The 18,983-nt window shown below is 38.1% G+C and overlaps 1 protein-coding gene across 6 annotated transcripts in view; it reads left to right on the forward strand.

The window, feature by feature from the left end:
• Positions 1-18,983, forward strand: part of Cntn4 (contactin 4) — a 995,812-nt gene that overhangs the window by 767,915 nt on the left and 208,914 nt on the right. For all 6 annotated transcript variants that reach the window (XR_005972615.1, XM_041635217.1, XM_041635207.1 and 3 more), the window contains one exon: positions 8,903-9,100. Coding sequence is in view for 5 of the 6 variants with exons in the window: in XM_041635217.1 (XP_041491151.1) it covers positions 8,903-9,100 (198 nt within the window). In the remaining variant the exon portion in view is untranslated. The remainder of the gene's footprint in view (positions 1-8,902; positions 9,101-18,983) is intronic.

Here is an 18,983-nt window from a genome sequence, read left to right on the forward strand (position 1 = left end):
GACATCAGTGTCTGGACCCTGAGCAATCTTTCCTGATGCATAGAGCAGACTGTACCAAATTCCCTATGACCCAGAACATTCTTAATAAGTTGTCCTGTCAGTGACGGACAGGGTTTCATTGACCTTTGCTGTAAAGGGTTATCACTGTCATTATAGGAGTTAAGTACCCATTAATCTATTGTCTAATTAATAAAGGTGTAACAGTGATCCTCTTTCCACATATGCAGATTTCATCTCCTCTGTACCATCCTCAATATCCATGTTTCCTCAAATATTGTTCATTGGAGCACGGGACATATACTACTTTAAATTTATCTTTTAGTGTATCAGTTATAGTTAGAGGTCAACTAAAGTGTTCTTTGAAGGTAGTTCACAAATCCCTCATACAACACAGTCATTGGACTCTCTTGATAGCTATATAGCATGTTTGATTACCAGAGCTAATAAACCCATGGAGTTTCTGGCCCAGTTCTGATTTGCTGGGAGTGGAAGTTATGAATTTTCAGGAAACTCATGACTTAAAATATTTTTTTACAAATTCAGAAAACAACAAGCAACTTAATATCCCATTTAAATGGCATTTTATTAGGAGGAAAGGAAAGCTATGACTACCATAATCTCAAAGGTTTAGACCACTGTGTCTGGTAACTAATGAAAGTCTTGGTTGAGGTAGACAGGTATTCCTTTTATTGCCTTAGTTTTCAGGTGAAAAACAGGAATAGAAAGTGCTTAGCTTCTAATAAACACTGAAGCTCAGACTCTGTCCTTGTCTTTTGACAGCCAAACCAGGGATCATCCCCTGTGGTTATGTGTCCTATTCAGGGGAACTAATAACTAATCCCAACCCCAATCTTTAGCATCTCCAAGCATTTGTCAGCACTGCTGTCTATTCCTGGGCCAGGAGTTCAGCTTTTATAAGTAGCTGGAGCCCAGCAACTGCTTGACCAGCCAGTGAACCAGCAGACACATTCACATGGGCTCTATCACTTCCAAATTTGCTTCAAACACATCTTTCATAGTTACTTCCACAGAATCACACCTCCATTCAAATTCATCCTCACAAACACTGCACAAAAAGCATGTCAGGTATTGTTTTGTTTTTGGTTGTTGTTGTTTTGTTTTGTTTTATGATTTTTGAGACAGGGTTTCTCCGTAGCTTTTTTGGTTCCTGTCCTGAAACTAGCTCTTCTAGAACAGGCTGGCCTCGAACTCACAGAGATTCGCCTGCCTCTGCCTCCCGAGTGCTGGAATTAAAGGCGTGCACCACCACCACCCAGCTATGTCAGGTATTGTTAAAACCAATGAAAGATAAGGACACCTGTTCTGTTAAAGCTCAGACTCTGTCCCTGTCTAGATTTCCTACAAAACACAACCCAGATTCAACCAACTAATCTACTGGGGTGTGTGTGTGTGTGTGTGTGTGTGTGTATGTGCATTTTTGCCTATAGAAACTGTAAGAGGATATCAACTCTGTTGGAGACGTAATTACTCACAGTCGTAATTGTATAGCACTTATTGTGGGAGTTGGGAACTGAATTTGAGTCCTCTGGAAGAGCAGGAATGATTTCTAACTGCCGAGACACCTCTCCAGCCCACTAGCATCATTTTCAGACTTCACAATAACTACCTGTACAGTTCTTACTGAGGTTCTCTTCTCACTTTATTTCACCAACAAATGAACTGTCATATTTACTGACATTTATGTAGAAATTATGGATTCTTAATGTTAGAAGAGATAAATGGATTATCCCATTCTACTCCTTCAACTTCCAGATAAGGAAAACAGACCTCTTATCACCACACCATAAAGAAGTTAATAACACACATCCGCCATACAAAGCCCAATCTTTCATACATTGAGTCCACCCCATGTCCCTGTCCATGCTGTGTACCAAATGTGCCATCATGCTCCATTCCTGAATTTCTCTGGGTTTTATTTTCTGGATCTGCAAAGTAGAAAAGGCCAAAATTAAAATGTGAGGATTCAAGAAAGGCATCCTTTAAAGTATGACACATTTACCACTGTTGGGATCGAAGTCAATGCAGTAAGCACATGACTCTGAGAAGAAACTGGGGTCAGGAAAAGTTAAGCATGTCTGTCGGAAGAATACATTCACACAGAGTAGCTTTGCTCACTGAGCACCTGTGCCTAAACTATCCCTTGATTAGTTTATTTTCAGAAAACAATAGCCAAGTAATTCTCTACTCTTGGTCCATAGATAAGAACTAGAGGCCTATTCAAAGACTAAAGACTTGAGTTAATTTCCAGTCACTTTGGATGTTCCAAATCAGAAAGTCATTGCTAGATCCTTCTGCCTTAATTAGTACCACATTATAAACGTTTAGTCTTTTCTGTTGAACATCAGAAGTTTCACAATCCGTTTAATACACTGCATTCCAAATATCTGTTTACTCAGTTGTCACAAATTGCCAATGGGGCAGAAACTGTCTGTCACTTCCAGAGCAATTAGTGAGTGAAAACTTATCAAAAGAAATCTGTCAAGTTTGAGTAAGTATAAATATTGCATGGAAGTCCCAGAGGAAATCAAACTGAGTGGGATATGGTTTTTGCTCATTGCAGCACACGAGAGTTTATTTTCTTTTATTTGCTTCCCTTTACTTTTTTTGGAATGTTGATAGCATTTTATATAACCCAATGGATTAATGTTTTGCTCTGATAAAAATAGGTTTTGGCTCTTCAGGGAAATCTATATTGTCTGTTGAGTGGTTTAACAATAGTATTCTTTACTTTTAAATGCCAAGGGTGTCTGTTGTCCTAGCAGAATGCTGGAACAGGAGCATTGCCAGAAACATTAGGTCATTTTCTGCCTAGCCATCTTTTGATGTCTCACCCTGACCTTTTCTAGGCCTCAGAATTTTCATATCTTCTAAGTCTAAAAATCTGACATGATATGTTGGTGCTATTTAGTTTTTACTATTTTTTCTGTCTGCTTTGATATTGTGTTGTTATTGGATTATATTCCTTCCAGTCCTCCTGATGGCCTAGAACCTATACACAAACAGAAACACAATATTTCAGGTAGTGATATTTGCTATGAAGAAAACTAAGTTAATTTATCAGCTGGAGATGTCCTGTTTGGGGGTTGAGCATTCAGTTGAACATTGTTATTTTACCTATTCCCCAGCTGAGACTATTCCCCTGGTCTTCAGGGTGAGTTACTTACAAAAAGAGAGATGCTGAAATGGTGGTATAAGGGTCCTTAGCCATCTCTTTGATATTCTTTTTTTTTTTACTTAAGATTACTTTTTGGTCCTCCTACAAGGAAATGGGTTTTGCTATGACCATACAGCTTTACAAATAAAGTTATCATACTTTGTTCCTATTTGCAGCACCCTGCTCCCTCCCCTGCTTCCTCCCTTCTATTCTCTCTGCACTACAGGTTCTACTTCTAGTTTTCTGGACACATATATCCACTAATCTTATTTTGCACTCTCTCTTCTCAGAAATTTTCTTCCTCCTTTCTTGTAGTCTTTTTCTATTTTCATGACAAACAAACACATATTCATGCATGCACATACACACACAAAGAGAGAGAGAGAGATCTAGATTCCACAAACACGAGAAAGCATGATATTTGTCTTTCTAATTTTGTATTCTTTTATTAACATAATGATTTCTAGTCCCATTCATTTTCCTATAAATATTATAATATCCTTTGGTATTCCATTTGACAATTCAGGTTTGGTTTTTTTGGAACATGGAAAGTTTTGACATCATACTGTTATTACAATTTGACAAGATTATTAAAACATTATTTCATCAACCTTTTTTTCTCTCTTTCTTTATCATCATCTCTTCCTTAGCTTTCATTTGCTCTTTATTCAATTTAAAAATAAATCCTACCCCTCAGGATAATTTACAACTTCCCAGTTAGAGTTCATGGAAATCATGGAGTCAAGTGATATGCCAAAAATTGTCCCTGAAATTAAACTAGAAAAGATTCTATGACAAAGTTGAACTAGTATTTAACGAGTTTTGTAGTCTAAAGTTCCAAATTCTCCTTCATTCCTCCAGCAAACCAGTCCCAAAGACTGGTCAGGTTTATCAGAGCAAATTAGCTACCAATTTTTGTATTAGCTATTTGCCTTATTTTGGTAATAAAACTACTGAAAAAGGCAGCATAATGGGGGAATGGATAGATTGATGAGTAGGTAAAAGCCCATGTTACACAAACATGAAGATCTGAGTTTAGGACCTAGAGCCCATATAAAACTGGACATGACTGTGCACTACTGTTAACTCCTGTGCTGTTGGCGAGAGGAGAAGCAGGAGCCTCTCTGAGACTTCGAGACTTCCAGTCTAGTATCAGGATCAGTGACAGATCCTACCTCAGAAGGAATAAAGTGAACCAAGACGGAGCATGAAACCTGATTTCCTCTTCTAGTCTCTACAAATGTGCAAACACAGATACGGGAGTAACAGAGAGACAGAGGAGGGAAGAAAGACAGACAGAGAGACAGAGAGAGAGAACTTTAGGAGGGTAGGATTTATTTTGGCCCACAGTTCCAGGATACAGTACATCGTTGTATAGAAATCATGGATACTAGAGCTTAATATGGGGGAAGGGGATGCTCATTGCATAATAAAATCCAAATACTTTGAAATGACTAAAGGCTCTGTAGAATATTTCAAGGACATTTGCTTATTGTTCCAGTTTGTTTCATAATAGTCTAGTAAAGATTAGACAAAAAACCTTGGGGAAAAGGTTTATTTTGTTCATATATCCCAACCACAGTCCAAGTAAGGGCAGGAGCTCAAGACAGGGATTGACTGATGCAGAGGAACACGGAATATTGTCTTGCTCAGCCTGCTTTGTTTATATATCCCATACCACCTTCCAAGAGAAAATACCACCCACATTGGCTGGTATCTTCTATATCCATCATCAACCAGGAAAATGTCCATAGACCAATTTAATGGGAGCTGTTCCTCATCAACTGAATTCTATCTTCCCAGATGACTCCAGCTGATAGCAAGTAGACAAAAAATGACCAGCATACTTACCAAAATTGCTTAAAAGAAAAGTGTTTGCCAAATGACTTGATCGTGTGACCTTTTGAATTAGGGGCTGAATGAAAAACAGAGTCATATTCAAGTACCAAATAGTAAGTGATGCTGTGGTGTGCACTTAAAGTTGATTGTGTCTCCCATGAAATCACCAAGGCATTTAAGTCACAAACAGAGCAAAATTAAAGAAATTAACTTATTCTCAAATGTATCAGATAGCGTGTTAGCTGAATACTTTTTCTTTCTTTCTTTCTTTTTTTTTCTTTTCTTTTTTTTTTTTTGAGACAGGATCTCACGTAGACCAAGCTGCCCTTGAACTTGCTCTGTTGGAGATGTTGTCCTTGAACTTCTGGTTTTGCTTCCACCTCCTGAGGGCTAGGATTAGAGATGTGCGTTGTTGTACCTGGCATCTGTAGTGCTAGAGGCTAGAGGCTAGGGGCCTATGCCCCCCTCCATGCTAGGCAACCTATTTACCAACTGAGCTGCATCTCAAGCTCTACTGAATCCATTTTTAAAAGAGAGATGGGGGAATGTGAAAGTCGTCAAGGAGTAGAATAATTGAAGAGGAAGTATAATGGCAAATGTGTCTGTAAACAGCCTCATGAAACCCATTCATTGATATGCTGATGAAGGAATAAAATGAAACAAACAATTTTACTTTTATAATTATTAAGCTGGTGACAGACAAGATAATAACCCAAAGCTCTACAAATTGGCAGACATTTCGATGACTTTTGTATAGACTGACTCTTAGTACATGTACCTATATCCCAGTTTAAATTGTCACCATTTTATTGATGAAGACGTAGAAAATGGGAGAGTTTATGTGGTCTCCCTTATGTAACACAGATTTCAAATTCGGCACTTTCCCTCTATAAAATACCAGACCAGATGTCTTTCTTCTAATAGCTGCTTTCTGGCTGTTAAATTCCTCCCTCAGAATTCGGAGGACTTCGCCACCACTAGCCACTACAAGACTTTTAAAAAAATATCTCAAGGGAAAAAAAAATATAGTTTTGTATATTTGATTTCAGCTCTCTTTGGGGAAGTGTGAATTGATTTAATTTTGTCTTCGTAAATTACTTTGTAATGTCTACTTTATAACTTTGGAAATGTTAGCTTATAGTTAAATTTTCTTAAAGCTTATCAGAGGTCACATGGTCATTCCTGTCCATATTAGAGAACTGGGTTGCTGAGAGATAGCAGGGCTTGCCGGAAATACGATTATGGAGTAAAGTACAGAGCACACTGTCTGCCTTGCTGACCTTTTTAAGTCTTTTCTTACAGGAAGGAGTCCCTGCTAGATTATGTTTTCTCGTGACCTGTTATCTAGTCTTTTCCTATCTTAAAGTTTGGGTGTCTTTTTGTTTGTTTGTTTTGTTTATTTGTTTGTTTGCTTGCTTTTGTTTTGGAAATAGGCAACATACTGGTGTCTGAAATTTTACAATTTTTTTTTAGATTTCTTTTTAATATTTATGAGGTGTTTAACTGCATGTACATCTGTGTAACATGTGTATTCCTGGTACCTAAGTGCCAGAAGAGGACTTCAGATCCTCTGGCGCTGGAGTTTCAGGAGATTGCCATGTGGGTGCTGGGAATTGAACCCAGGTTTTCTGGAAAAGCAAGTACTCTTAAATATTGAGTCACCTCTCCATCCTTATGTATTTTTTCCTGAAAATATAAACAAATATTTATTTACCCCAGAAGGAATGCTAATGACAGACCAAAGAAACTATGTCCTGCCATGTCTAGGTTAGTAAAGCATTAAGTTAATTGCTGTTAGTTACAGAAGTATGGGTAAGGATTTACTTATAGAAGCAAGGATGTCTTGAAGGCAGATAATGCATCAGTAAAAAGCCTACCTCACACGAGTGAGAACCATGAAAAGCCTTTTCCTCAGAGTTCCTTGTATTACTTGAGTTTAGAGTCACTCCTTCCCAGAAGTCTTTTACTTATATGACTCTGAGTAAGGGTTTCATAGATGTGTTGAGTTTCAGGAACTTCCTGAGATGTAGAAATTTGTTTACTTCCTGAGCCTTGTAAGATTCATGTACTTTCTGATTCTTCACAAGCTTTTTTCCAGGATAGAATGTTTTATATCAGAAGATATTGCTCCATGACCTTGGGAAGAACTTATTTTTATGCCCACTGTCCTCTTGACAGTAGCAATGGAGTTACCTCTAATTACATGGACAAACATAGTGTGATTGACTTTTCTCATAGAAACATAATTACAGCTCTCCAAAATAATGCATGTGGAAATGCTATAATTCTGGAATAAAGGGAGGGCAATCTGCACAACCCCTCCTTTGTAAGTCAACAATGGATTATTAAGGCAAAACATGTTTCTTGTGACACATTCAGTAGTTGAGTTCAATTAGAGTTGGGATTCACTGAAGGATTAAACAGCAAAGATGCCTTCATCAGTAATTAGTGCTCTCTTTACAAAGCTCAAGTGGCCTTTCAGCCATTTTCCAAGAACCCATCATGCGTTTAGAATTTAACCAAGATCATATGAAAGAATGGCCTGGAGTAACTCAGCCAAATATTTCTATAACCAGAGATTCCCAGTGTATCTTGTTTTTTTTTTTCTTTCCTTCCCCCAGCAAAGTGATTTTTAAAGAGAAAAGCCATCTTAACAAATCAGGGCCAGCAGCCAGTATGTCATGGTTCAGCTGTGGACACATCTCTGGCTCTCACTTCACAGAGAGGAAGGGTGAAGTGCCCGGAGTTGAAAAGGTTGATGTTCTTAGAACAGGATGGTGCCAGCCATCTGACTGAAGCCACTCAGAGAACTTCATTGTCGTCTGGGGTTCTTTGAATTGAAAACATGGGCTTGTGTGGCTAGTCACAAAATTTTCATCTAATCCTTATGAAAAATCAAGAGCTGTCAAAGGACTATTTCTAGATAGGACTGTCACAATGCACTCTGGGATGAGGAAGTATTTGTAAGCATGCTTCTCTGACTTCCACTCCACACTCACTTTCTTATGGAGATGTCTTTTTGAACTATATTTTGAAGAACATATTTATATGTGTGATATAATTAAGATGCCAGTGTGTATTTGGTAACACTTAATTACCCTCTTATTAAAATTTTGGAGAAGTAATCAACGTTCTATGTAAGAAGAGAAGAAATTTCAGTTGAAAGTGGGAGAAGACAAGAAAAGAATGGAGTGAATATGAATGATTACTCTGTTTAAGGGTGAAGATTTTTTGTTTTTTGTTTTTGTTTATTGAGATATGATTTCTAGGTAGCTTTGTAGCCTGTCCTGGAACTAGCTCTTGTAAACCAGGCTGGCCTCAAACACATAGAGATTCACCTGCCTCTGCCTCCTGAGTGCTGGGATTAAAGGTGTGCACCACCACCCAGCTAAGGGTTAAGAATTTTGATTCATTACTTTGTTTTTTCTGTGTCAAAGCTCCTGAGTTAATGAAAAGGATGAACTGCATCTAATACCACAGAAGACTATGCAAACCTATAATCCAGTGCACTATAGTGATTATTATTGCATAAGGAAAGCAATCTAAAAAGAGCCAGGGTAGCATCTCACATTACTATGTCAAGGTTATATATTTGGGTCTTTAACCTTGGATTCCTTTAGAACTTGCTTCAAAGTACTTGGCACATGCTTATACCTTTGACTTCTAAAGGCTGGGTCTTTCTGAGTCGTCTTCTAGGGTATCTTCTAGTCCTCTTGAAATAAAGCATTATTGACTGACAGTAGGAAGCCTTTTGTGATTACCTCCCATTTATACTTTATAAGGTGAAGAGCAGCAATTTAAGTTTCTACCTTGACCACTTTTATTCTAAAGGCAGCAAGCTTCCAGGGTCAACAGACTTATTTACAATGATGATTCTTGTACTTGCAGAGCTGAGCTATGCCTGGATCTTCAATGAATACCCTTCCTATCAGGATAACCGCCGCTTTGTTTCTCAAGAGACTGGGAATCTGTATATCGCCAAAGTAGAAAAATCCGATGTTGGGAATTATACCTGTGTAGTTACCAATACTGTGACGAACCACAAGGTCCTGGGGCCACCCACACCACTAATCCTGAGGAACGATGGTGAGTTGTCTACATAATTTTGTCAGTTCTATTTATGGGGCTCACTGGTGGGGCATGGATAGATACTATATTATTGACACATAAGGCTTTAAAGAAAAGTTTAACAATTTCTATATTTGATACTCATTTTTTTTCCACTTGTGTAAGAAATAAGCCCACAAACACACTTTGGAAAGCTAATTAGAAGTCTGATCGCTAATCTCAACAGGGATGGGATGTGAATTTAAGCGAGAATGTAACTAACAAAAGGATTTTAAATTGTATACACAGGAAAAATGAAGTGAAAGGTTGAACAATTAGCTCATTAATCAATTCTGAGTAATTTAGTATTCAGAGTCCAGAAAGTGGTTTTAAATTCTCCAAATAGGATCTAGATATACAATAGTGAAGGCATAGTTCCTGCCACAGAGAAATTCAGAAAGATGGATAGCTCATTTGAGACAGAAGTTTTAATTCCCCACCCCAACATGAGAATATTTTATGAAAATATATGGATCCTATGCAAATATCCAGAGAGCATAGGTTATATCACCGTGTGTTTTTAAAAGGCATTTTTTTTTTAGCCAGGGTATATAGGTACCATGACTTTTCTACTGGGCTATTTTATGCATATATCATTTCCTTTTTCTAAAATCCTCTTTTAGTTCAAAATTCTGACTTAGTAGGTGATATGCACTATGCCTTTCTGTTTCTTTAGACATACCATGTTTTTTTTTCCAGGATGCTATCTCTCCAGATCTGCTGTTTCCACCCTTGCTACATCAGGCCACTTCTCATTAAACTCAGTGAAATCCATTATTGTGCCCCCCCCCCACAAATACACACACACACACGAACTCTTTCTCCTGCTACTCTTAGCAGGGTGTGCGATGTAAACTAACCCCACTACCTTGCTTACTGCTCTCTAGTAGGATGTAGCAAATAGAAATGTGTCATTAAATATTCATTGGAAGAATGAAAACAAAGGTATAATTAAGCCCAGTAGGAAAAATCAATGTGATAATTTGAAGATTCATAGTTGAGAGGTTTAGGTTTCTATTCTAAAAACAAACAAGCAAACAAAAGAAAACAAGCCTCCAAGTTCTTACACACATTGGAAAAGGAAGGACAAGAATATATCATACAGATGATGAAATTATCAGTCAAGATACTAATAACAAGCATTTGTTTGTTATTTCTTATGTATTAGATTATCCATTTAAAACTTAAAGAGCATCATCTTTCACAGTTGAGGGAATCGGGCTTAGGTGTGTTAGGTAACAAATATAAAAGACACTTGAATAGAATTCCAACACCACACTTAGTCTTCTGGCTCCAGAGCCTTGTATTTTATTTATTTATTTATTTGGTTTTTCGAGACAGGGCTTCTCTGTGGCTTTGGAGCCTGTCCTGGAACTAGCTCTGTAGAGCAGGCTGGTCTCGAACTCACAGAGATCCGCCTGCCTCTGCCTCCCGAGTGCTGGGACTAAAGGCGTGCGCCACCATCGCCCTATATTTTAAACCTCCACTGTTTCTTCTCTCCATCCTACACAAGCTCTTGCATTAAGTCTTATAGAAAAAAAAATGCCTTTTATTTTCCACATGCATTGCTCTGCCTGTCTGGTTTCTTGCGATGCCAGGGATTGAACTCAGGTCCTGGCATGCACTAGGCAAGTGGTCTGCCACTGAGCAATGCACCACGTTTATTCTGTAGCTCTACATTACTGGCGAACTTGATGCCCAAGTGGACTTGAACTTGAAGTTTTCAGATCAAGGTATTAACTGTCAAATTAGCTGTTTAGAGATGGTCTAAACATCCTTAAAAATAGAGAACGCACTGAAAAATTTTCACGAATAGTTTAGTTTTCAGACACTTTGACAGCATTGTTTCTATGTTCCAGTAAGCACAACAACAGGCCCTTGTTTTATGCTTCTAATATTCTTCTGGACAGCAGAAAGGTGAGAGGCAAGCAGGGCAAAGAGCAAATTGCAGTTTTATTTAAGAATAAACATAACACAGCATGAAAACTAGAAGCTCTGTGGGGTGGCTATATCCTGTTGAAAGTGTTGCCATGGAAATTCTCTCTGAAGACGGACAGGGGCTGTAGTCAGAATGATAAGTCAGTCCTGAGAGGAAAAGTCCAGACTGAGCTGTCAGCACACTCAAAGGTCCTGAGGTGGAGAGAGAAAGTCAAGAAAAACTTCTACCTGTCCTGGAAATAAGAATAAAGTAAATGTGCCTTGTGCTTACTAATCTGGGTTGAGAATGGGTTAGAGTGTAATGATCATGTACCCGTCGTGGAGACCAGAGGGAGAAGACTGAACCTTATTGAAGAACAGTGAGAAAGCATTAGGGGATCGTAGGCCTGAGAGTGACTGGTGTTTTTAGAAAGATTAATTGACTGCTTTCCAGAAGGGAAAAAAAAAAAAAAACCTTCCAAAGAGTGGTCAGAAGACTACTGCAAAATTCCACCTTGGGAGTGGTGGTAACCTAGGGAAAACATTTAACTGGGATGACCCCCTTACAGTTTCAGAGGGTCATTCCAGTATCATCATGGCGGGGGAGGCATAGCAATGTGGAGGCAGACTTGGTGCTGGCTCCCTCTTAATTAGGAAGCATCTGGAAGGACCATGACCCTGGGCAGTACCTTGAGCACAGGAAACCTAAAACCCACCCCCACAGTGACACACTTCCTCCAAAAAGGCCATACCTACTCCAACAAAGCCACACCTCCAAAGAGTGCCATTCCCTATGAGTTCATGGAGGCCAGTTTCATTAAACCACCACACTGGGTAAGGAGAATAGCTGAGAAGGACAGAAATGCAGGTAAAAGTGTTAGAATTTAGCGATGCACTGCAGATGGGAGAATACACAGGAAAAACCAAGAATGATGCATTCTCGCTTAGCATCCTTTCTGACTCTATAAGAAAGCTATTTGTTAAAAGAATTGAAACAGTTTAGCAAGCAGATTTACAAAGGAAAAGTTGATGACCCTATTTTACACATTATCTACAAAGCCAGACACTTGACCCAACAAGAGAAAGAATTGCCAGGCTGGGCGGTGGTGGTGCACACCTTTAATCCCAACACTTGGGAGGCTGAAGCAGGTGGAGCTCTGTGAGTTCAAGGCCAGCCTGATCTACAGAGCTAATTCCAGGACAGCTAGAGCTGTTAGAAAGAGAATTCCTGTCAAAAAAGAAAAAAAAAAGAAAAGTAAAAGAATTGTCTAGTGTTTTGGTTGATTTCTCTGTCATAATATTCATCTGATATATCTGTGTTTGTTACTAACTTTTCCAGCTTCACACTACTCAATCAGACTCTGTACTTAACACCAGCATCCTGACTGCAACACAACAAAAGTCAGATTACTATGGTAGATTGCTGTTAAATTATCATGGTGCATAGTACTTACAGAATCAAACTGTCATCATTTCACAAAGTAGGCAAGATGGATTGAAGATGTAGCTCGGCCTAGCTGATACAGTCCCTGCCTAGCATGTATAGGGTCCAGTCCTCAGTACTATATGAACCTAGGTTTGGTGGCATATACACATGAAATCCACACTTAGAAAGTTGGGGCAGGTAGAACAGGTGTACCAGGTCATCCTCAGCTATTTAGTGAGTATAAAGACAGCCTGAGCTACATGAGACCCAATTGAAGGACTCGGGAGGCAGAGGCAGGCGGATCTCTGTGAGTTCGAGACCAGCCTGGTCTACAGAGCTAGTTCCAGGACAGGCTCCAAAACCACAGAGAAACCTTGTCTCGAAAAAACCAAAAAAAAAAAAAAAATGATGTCCAACAAAGTACCAGCTCTGTCAAAAAGGCACAGAGATCAACTTTCCAGTTCCAGAAAGAAAAAAATCGAAAAAGGATCTGCTTTGGTGGCATTTTGTATAAGATCCTTAAAAAGAAAAGAAAAAAAGAAGCCTTTGGGGGGTTCCTAAACAAAATGTCTCTGTGCCAAATATCTAACCAAAAGAATTACTTGTCTTTGTGTGTCAAGACATGGATATAATGCAATATTGACTTGGATGCAGCAAGATACAGCTGGACACAAACATCATAGAAAGCAGCTGCCTTTGAAAGTGGGAACGTACTGGCTTTGTGGGAGCCTAGGCAGTTTGGATGCTCACCTTACTAGACCTGGATGGAGGTGGGTGGTCCATGGACTTCCCAAAGGTCAGGGAACCCTGATTGCTCTTTGGGCTGATGAGGGAGGGGGACTGGATCGGTGGAGGGGTAGGGAAATGGGAGGCTGTAGCGGGGAGGAGGCAGAAATCTTTAATAAATAAATAAATTAAATTAAATAGGAAAAACAAAAGAAAGTGGGAACCAAAATCAGGAACACGGGAAGTCTAGTATTACCATGGATTCCTCAAGCTAGCAGGAATCTTGCTTTTTGCTTGGTTTTTAGATTTATTCCTAAAATTTATTGTCTACTCCATCTTCATAGAAATGACCAATGTTTTGTTTTAGAATATTTTATCACAGAATTTGCAAGCTAAACACCTCATTCTTCAGCGATTAATGCCCATTCCTTCTTAATTTGCATGAGAGTTGCATAGTAAAAATTTATATTATCTTTCTCATTTAGACTGGAGTACATAAAATGGATATGAAGTTCAATTACTAAGCACAAAACAGGTTATTTAATTAGCTCCTATCTGAAGGTAAGAGAAGAGGGGAGTTATAAATCAAAAGGAGATTGCAAAATTAAGATGACATCCTTAATAAAGTCTATTCTGTGAGAGTTAAAAAAATCAATGAAATTACCACTCTACAGGAGCTTGTATTTAGTTGCTATGTTTGATTGATATATGCAAGGAGTGTGGAATTGGTATGGTCCTTTGGATCACTGAAGCACACTCAAAATTTCACACCCTTTTTCTGACTCAGAAACATAACAAGTAAGGCAGAGGCCGTTCGATTCTCAGCTAAACTAATTGCCACAACTGGTGCTTTGCATCGCCATCAACAGATGTAACTTAAACAACTAGATTTCCCTACTAGTCAAGTAATACCTTTGAGTTCAATCCAGGAAAGCAATTTTAGACTCACAGTTTCCAGTCCAAGAGATCACCAGAGCACCATAAAAAGTGAATGGTTAATCTTGGCTCAGGTGGTGATGGGAATCAGGTGTGGTGTCCCACGTCCATCTCAATGCATTCATCATGTGCCCCCAGCGCATTGTCCCACAGGCGTTTTTGGACTGGCTCTTCCTTTAATCCAGTATTTCACAGAGTGCATTTTTCTTGCTTCCCTCATCCTCATTCAATTTTGGGCCAGGAAATAAGACAGAACGACAGAGGAACTGGTTCTTAGGGTAGAATCAAGACCCACCAGTTACTGGCTATTTCATAGGGAAGTTTCCCTTTAACCTTGCTGGCTTTTGTTTACCCATTGGCCTTTGTTTACTCATTAATAAAATTAGCACAGCTATATTTACCTCCAAGAGGTACTTTGTGTATTAAGATGCATGCAAAGTGGTTTAGCACTGATGAAATAAAAGTACACATCAATGACTTACCCGAAATATGCTCATAAAACTTTATTTTAATAAAATTATAATAATAATGAAAAAGAACTTTTGTTTGTAGAATATAGGTAGAATTGTGTTTCCAAAGTGCTAATTAACAAGGTTAAACTTCCAGTATTTTTCTTTTGGTATAAAATTTTGGAAGTTGGGCCTGGAGAGATGGCTCAGAGGTAGAGTGTATATTGTTCTTTTAGAGGACCTACATTTGGATCCCAGCTCCCATGTTGAGTAGCTCTCTCTCCTGGTCTCCCTGTGTACTTGCACACATGAGCACCAAGAACATATAACCACATACAGATGAGCTACATTAACCAAATTTTACATCTTTGCTTTGGGGAAAAGGGGTTACTGAAGAGCTGAGAAGTGACATGGGACTCCTGGCCCCTATACATCTCTGTTTATCTGAACTTGAGGAAGAGCTGTCCTGTGCTCTGCTGACTCCTTTGCTTTTCCTTAATTGACTTTTAAAAATTTTGCATTCGGGATTCTTCCAAGTAACTGAAGTTTGTTCTACAGTATTCTCTTATTAAAAAACATACATAATTGAAGATTGCTAGACAGATAGGGTAGAATTTTGTTTCAGAGTTTGTAATTGTTTTTCTACATATTTTTTAATGTGTTATGAAAAATAACGTAAGTTGTTATTTGGCAACATGTGCCTATCACTTAGGTTTAGGTATTTCAAAGAGTTCCACAATAGCCTGGAAAGGAGTATAACAAAGGTTATTTATTTGGGGATAAACTCACAGTAAGGGTAGCAATCCACAGATCTCTATGTGCACTGGAAGCTGGGAGATGAATCCAGCAGTTTAAAGCAGTCTCCTTTCATACTTAGGTATCCTGAAAGGAAAGATTTCAATTAGAAAATGTGCATCTGAGCTATTACTAGAGGCAGTACTGTAGTCTATTGATCAATAATAGGTCCAATGCTGGTCAGTAATAACAATGAGCCTGGAATATTATATACTTTCTGCACAGATCTCAAATTTGTCCCACATTTTCCACAAAAAGTAGCAGATTAATGTAAAGCATATGTTAGAGAAACAATAGAATTTGGTGATGAGCCTGAAAGGCTACTTCCTATTTCCCCAGTCATTACCACTTCCCCTGAAATGTTTCATGACAAAAAGACTTAACACAGAAATGAGCAATCGGGGAATGAGGAAGTCTGTAAGGATACTGGTGTCTATCACTCACATGAGCATTTAACTGAGCATAATGAGTACTTCTACAGACCTGACCATTCATCTCTGTTCCTTGAGACTGGCTAGAGATTGGCTTGCAAGTTTTGTTTTGCTCACTAGAACCAAGATAACTGCTGAGCAAGATGACTTCAGCCTGGTTATGTTTGGTGAGCCCTTGTTTTGCACACAGGTTGTTAAATATTTTAAGCCATTTTCCCTAACTAGAACAAACTCTATGTAGAAGAAATACCAAGTAATAGAGAACAGCAAATTTATCCTTAGAGGCTTTTGCATTCTTTTTTTCTCTCTAATCCTTATATTTTTTTTACACCTTAGGAATAAACATACTTACACACACACACACACACACACACACACACATATATATATGTCTGTGTGTCTTTATGTGAAATTTACTTTTGAATGCTTATACTTCAGCATAAAATTAAAATATTGAAAGACATTACCTCTAGCTTTGTCCTTATGGGTTATTGAATCCCAAAGAATAACCCTATTAATTGAAAAGGAAGAAATCATAAATTCAAGAGGAAATGGATGGAATAGGAGGAGTTGAAGGGGAAGAAGGAGAAATGTAAGTGGTTGAAATATAATACTCATGTAAGGAATTATTGCAAAATATCTAATTTTTTAAATACTAAATTTTTTAAATACTAAAATTATACATATACATTTATGTTCTTGGAGTATAAGTGAAATTCTTAGCCATGTTTTTCCAAGTTCTTACCTTAGATCATGCTTTAACCTAATGGAAGAAAGGCCAGATGACGATCTCAGCATCTTATAGATTCAGAAAACACTGAAAGTGGACAAAAATAAATGTTGTGAACATGTATAGAAAGGGAAAATTTGTGGACTCTTGGAATACAGTAACAATCAACTCCAATTCACATGAGATAGTGGCATCATTTCTCTGGTCTTTAGTTTTTTTGCTACATGGATAAGCAATATGCATTAAATTATCTGTAAGATTCTTTCTTGTCATTTAGGGGATTCTAGGCATAGCTTTTCAGTTTTCTTCAAACTCAAAATTTGCAAAGATCGGGTTGCATAAAACACTACTCTATACAGACAAAACACGTGTTCCTCACTGGGTCAGATTTATTTATTTATTTATTTATTTATTTTATTGAAAAAATTTCCACCTCCTCCCCGCCTCCCATTTCCCTCTCCTCTTCCCTCCCCCCATTTCTCTCCCCCTTTCCCCTCTCTATTCTCCCTCCCTCTTCGGTCTGAAGAGCAGTCCAGATTCTCTGCCCTGTGGGAAGTCCAAGGTCCTCCCCCTCCATCCAGGTTTCTTCCAAATACAAATCATAGCAGGCAACAAGTACATTCACCTTCACTATGAAGAGACCGTGGAAAGATACCCCATCTCTATCAACATTAAAATATATGCCACAAATCAACACAGCCCATTCTATAGTTCCAAATTTATATCAAAATAAATTAAAAGAGCAAAAGAATGGGGTGTTTAGAAATATATTCCATCTGTATCATGTTTCCTCCATTATTATCTTGCTAGCTACTCACAGCAAGTCTTTCTAATATTTCTCCAACGTGTATTAGAGTCTCCTGGGGGTCCTAGTAAACACTATTTGTCTTCATAAATAAATCAGCTTTATTTATGAGCCACTTAATTAACCTAGGAGTCAGATTTTTAAAAAAATACTTTAGAGTATTTAGAATATTTCTTTCAGTGTGTACTTGACCTACTTAGAGTGTTTTATTGATATCCCGGCATTTAGGCAACAAGCAAAGTTACATATCCTCTACTTAAATGTAATTTTGCATTATGTAGGTATTTCTCCCCAAAATTCTCTGCTTTATTTAAGTCTCACTTTTATTTGTGACTTTCTTACAGCTTTGTCACAGCAATCATGTCATGTTTTTAATTTTCTAACAACATCATGGTTAAGGATCTGTGGGCGTAAAACATGTTTGATGAGAACATCTAAATGACTAAAGGATATGAGATGTTTCTCTAAGCTGCCATAGCTAATCTGATTTAATAGAGTCTTAATGGCTGTGGATATTCTGAAGGTTTGACAAGCTTAGGAACTTGGCAGTCGTCTTTAGACCTCTATTCCAGCCAATTCCATTTCAGGTCCATGGGGGCCAAAGGTCTTGGATGATCATTTGGCTCGTCAGTTAGGAAGCATCTGCTCAGTGTTCCTGGTGTAAAGTATACTATGAAGTCAAAGCAGCCAGTTTTCAGACCATGGTGACATAATCTTAGAGAACTTCAAACTATCGAAGGGTCTAGTTTTATTTTTTATAGGGATTATAAAATTGGATTCTCAGCAACAGAATAACAGATAAAGAAACTATAGGTAAAATAAAATGCTAATGCTGTCCTGCCTAGAACTGAGATGACTTGGGCTAATGATTGTATTTACTTATTTATTCATAGGCTAGGGGTTTGGAGATTAGAAGCCAACTTTCAGGAGTCAGTTCTTTTGCTCCATCATGAGGGCCCAAAGATCGGGTTTGGAAGCAAACACTTTTATCAACTGAGCCATCTTGCTGGTCCCAAAGTTGTAATCATATATTTAACCAATAAATACTGAGGAATACACTTTGTAAGCTTTCCAGGAAGAATGTGTGCATTTTTCTGTACTTGGAAATGATGTAGTTAAGTTGTCTAGTGGGAGCAGGAATCAAGAGTGAGGCTGTATTGCATGAGAGTGCAGAGTTAAAACAGATTCACTTTCAGTGATATGCCAAAGCCACAGAATCGTGAATGGGATGGTGGAATTCTGTATAGATTGACAGCTCAATGATTTGCACGGTCCTGAAAATCATCTTCTAAGAAATGTCAGGAAACCAAAAATGAAAAAAGAGTTTCCATGAGAAGAAACTCTGTGCTGACAAACCCCTTGCAGGCAAGCCATTCCCATGGCCTGTTTCAATAATTAAAATTCTCTCCATTATTAAGTTGACTACTCTTTGATAATTTCTAGATTTTTCTATCATCTTTGTTGCTATTCTAAATGGTACTTTGTTTTTAAGCATACTATCTAAATTGTTACTGCTTGTTAAAGAATGCTTCTACTCTTAAAAGTTATTTGAAATCTGCTAAGCTTATTGAAACCTCTTGTTAGTTCTAATAGTCTCTTGATTATATTGTTCTTTCAAATGTCACAATCTTCCCCATATTCCCAATA

Source organism: Microtus oregoni, unplaced genomic scaffold (assembly GCF_018167655.1).
Source record: "Microtus oregoni isolate MIOR12 unplaced genomic scaffold, Mior012 000002F_ref0000024, whole genome shotgun sequence".
NCBI lineage: Eukaryota > Metazoa > Chordata > Mammalia > Rodentia > Cricetidae > Microtus > Microtus oregoni.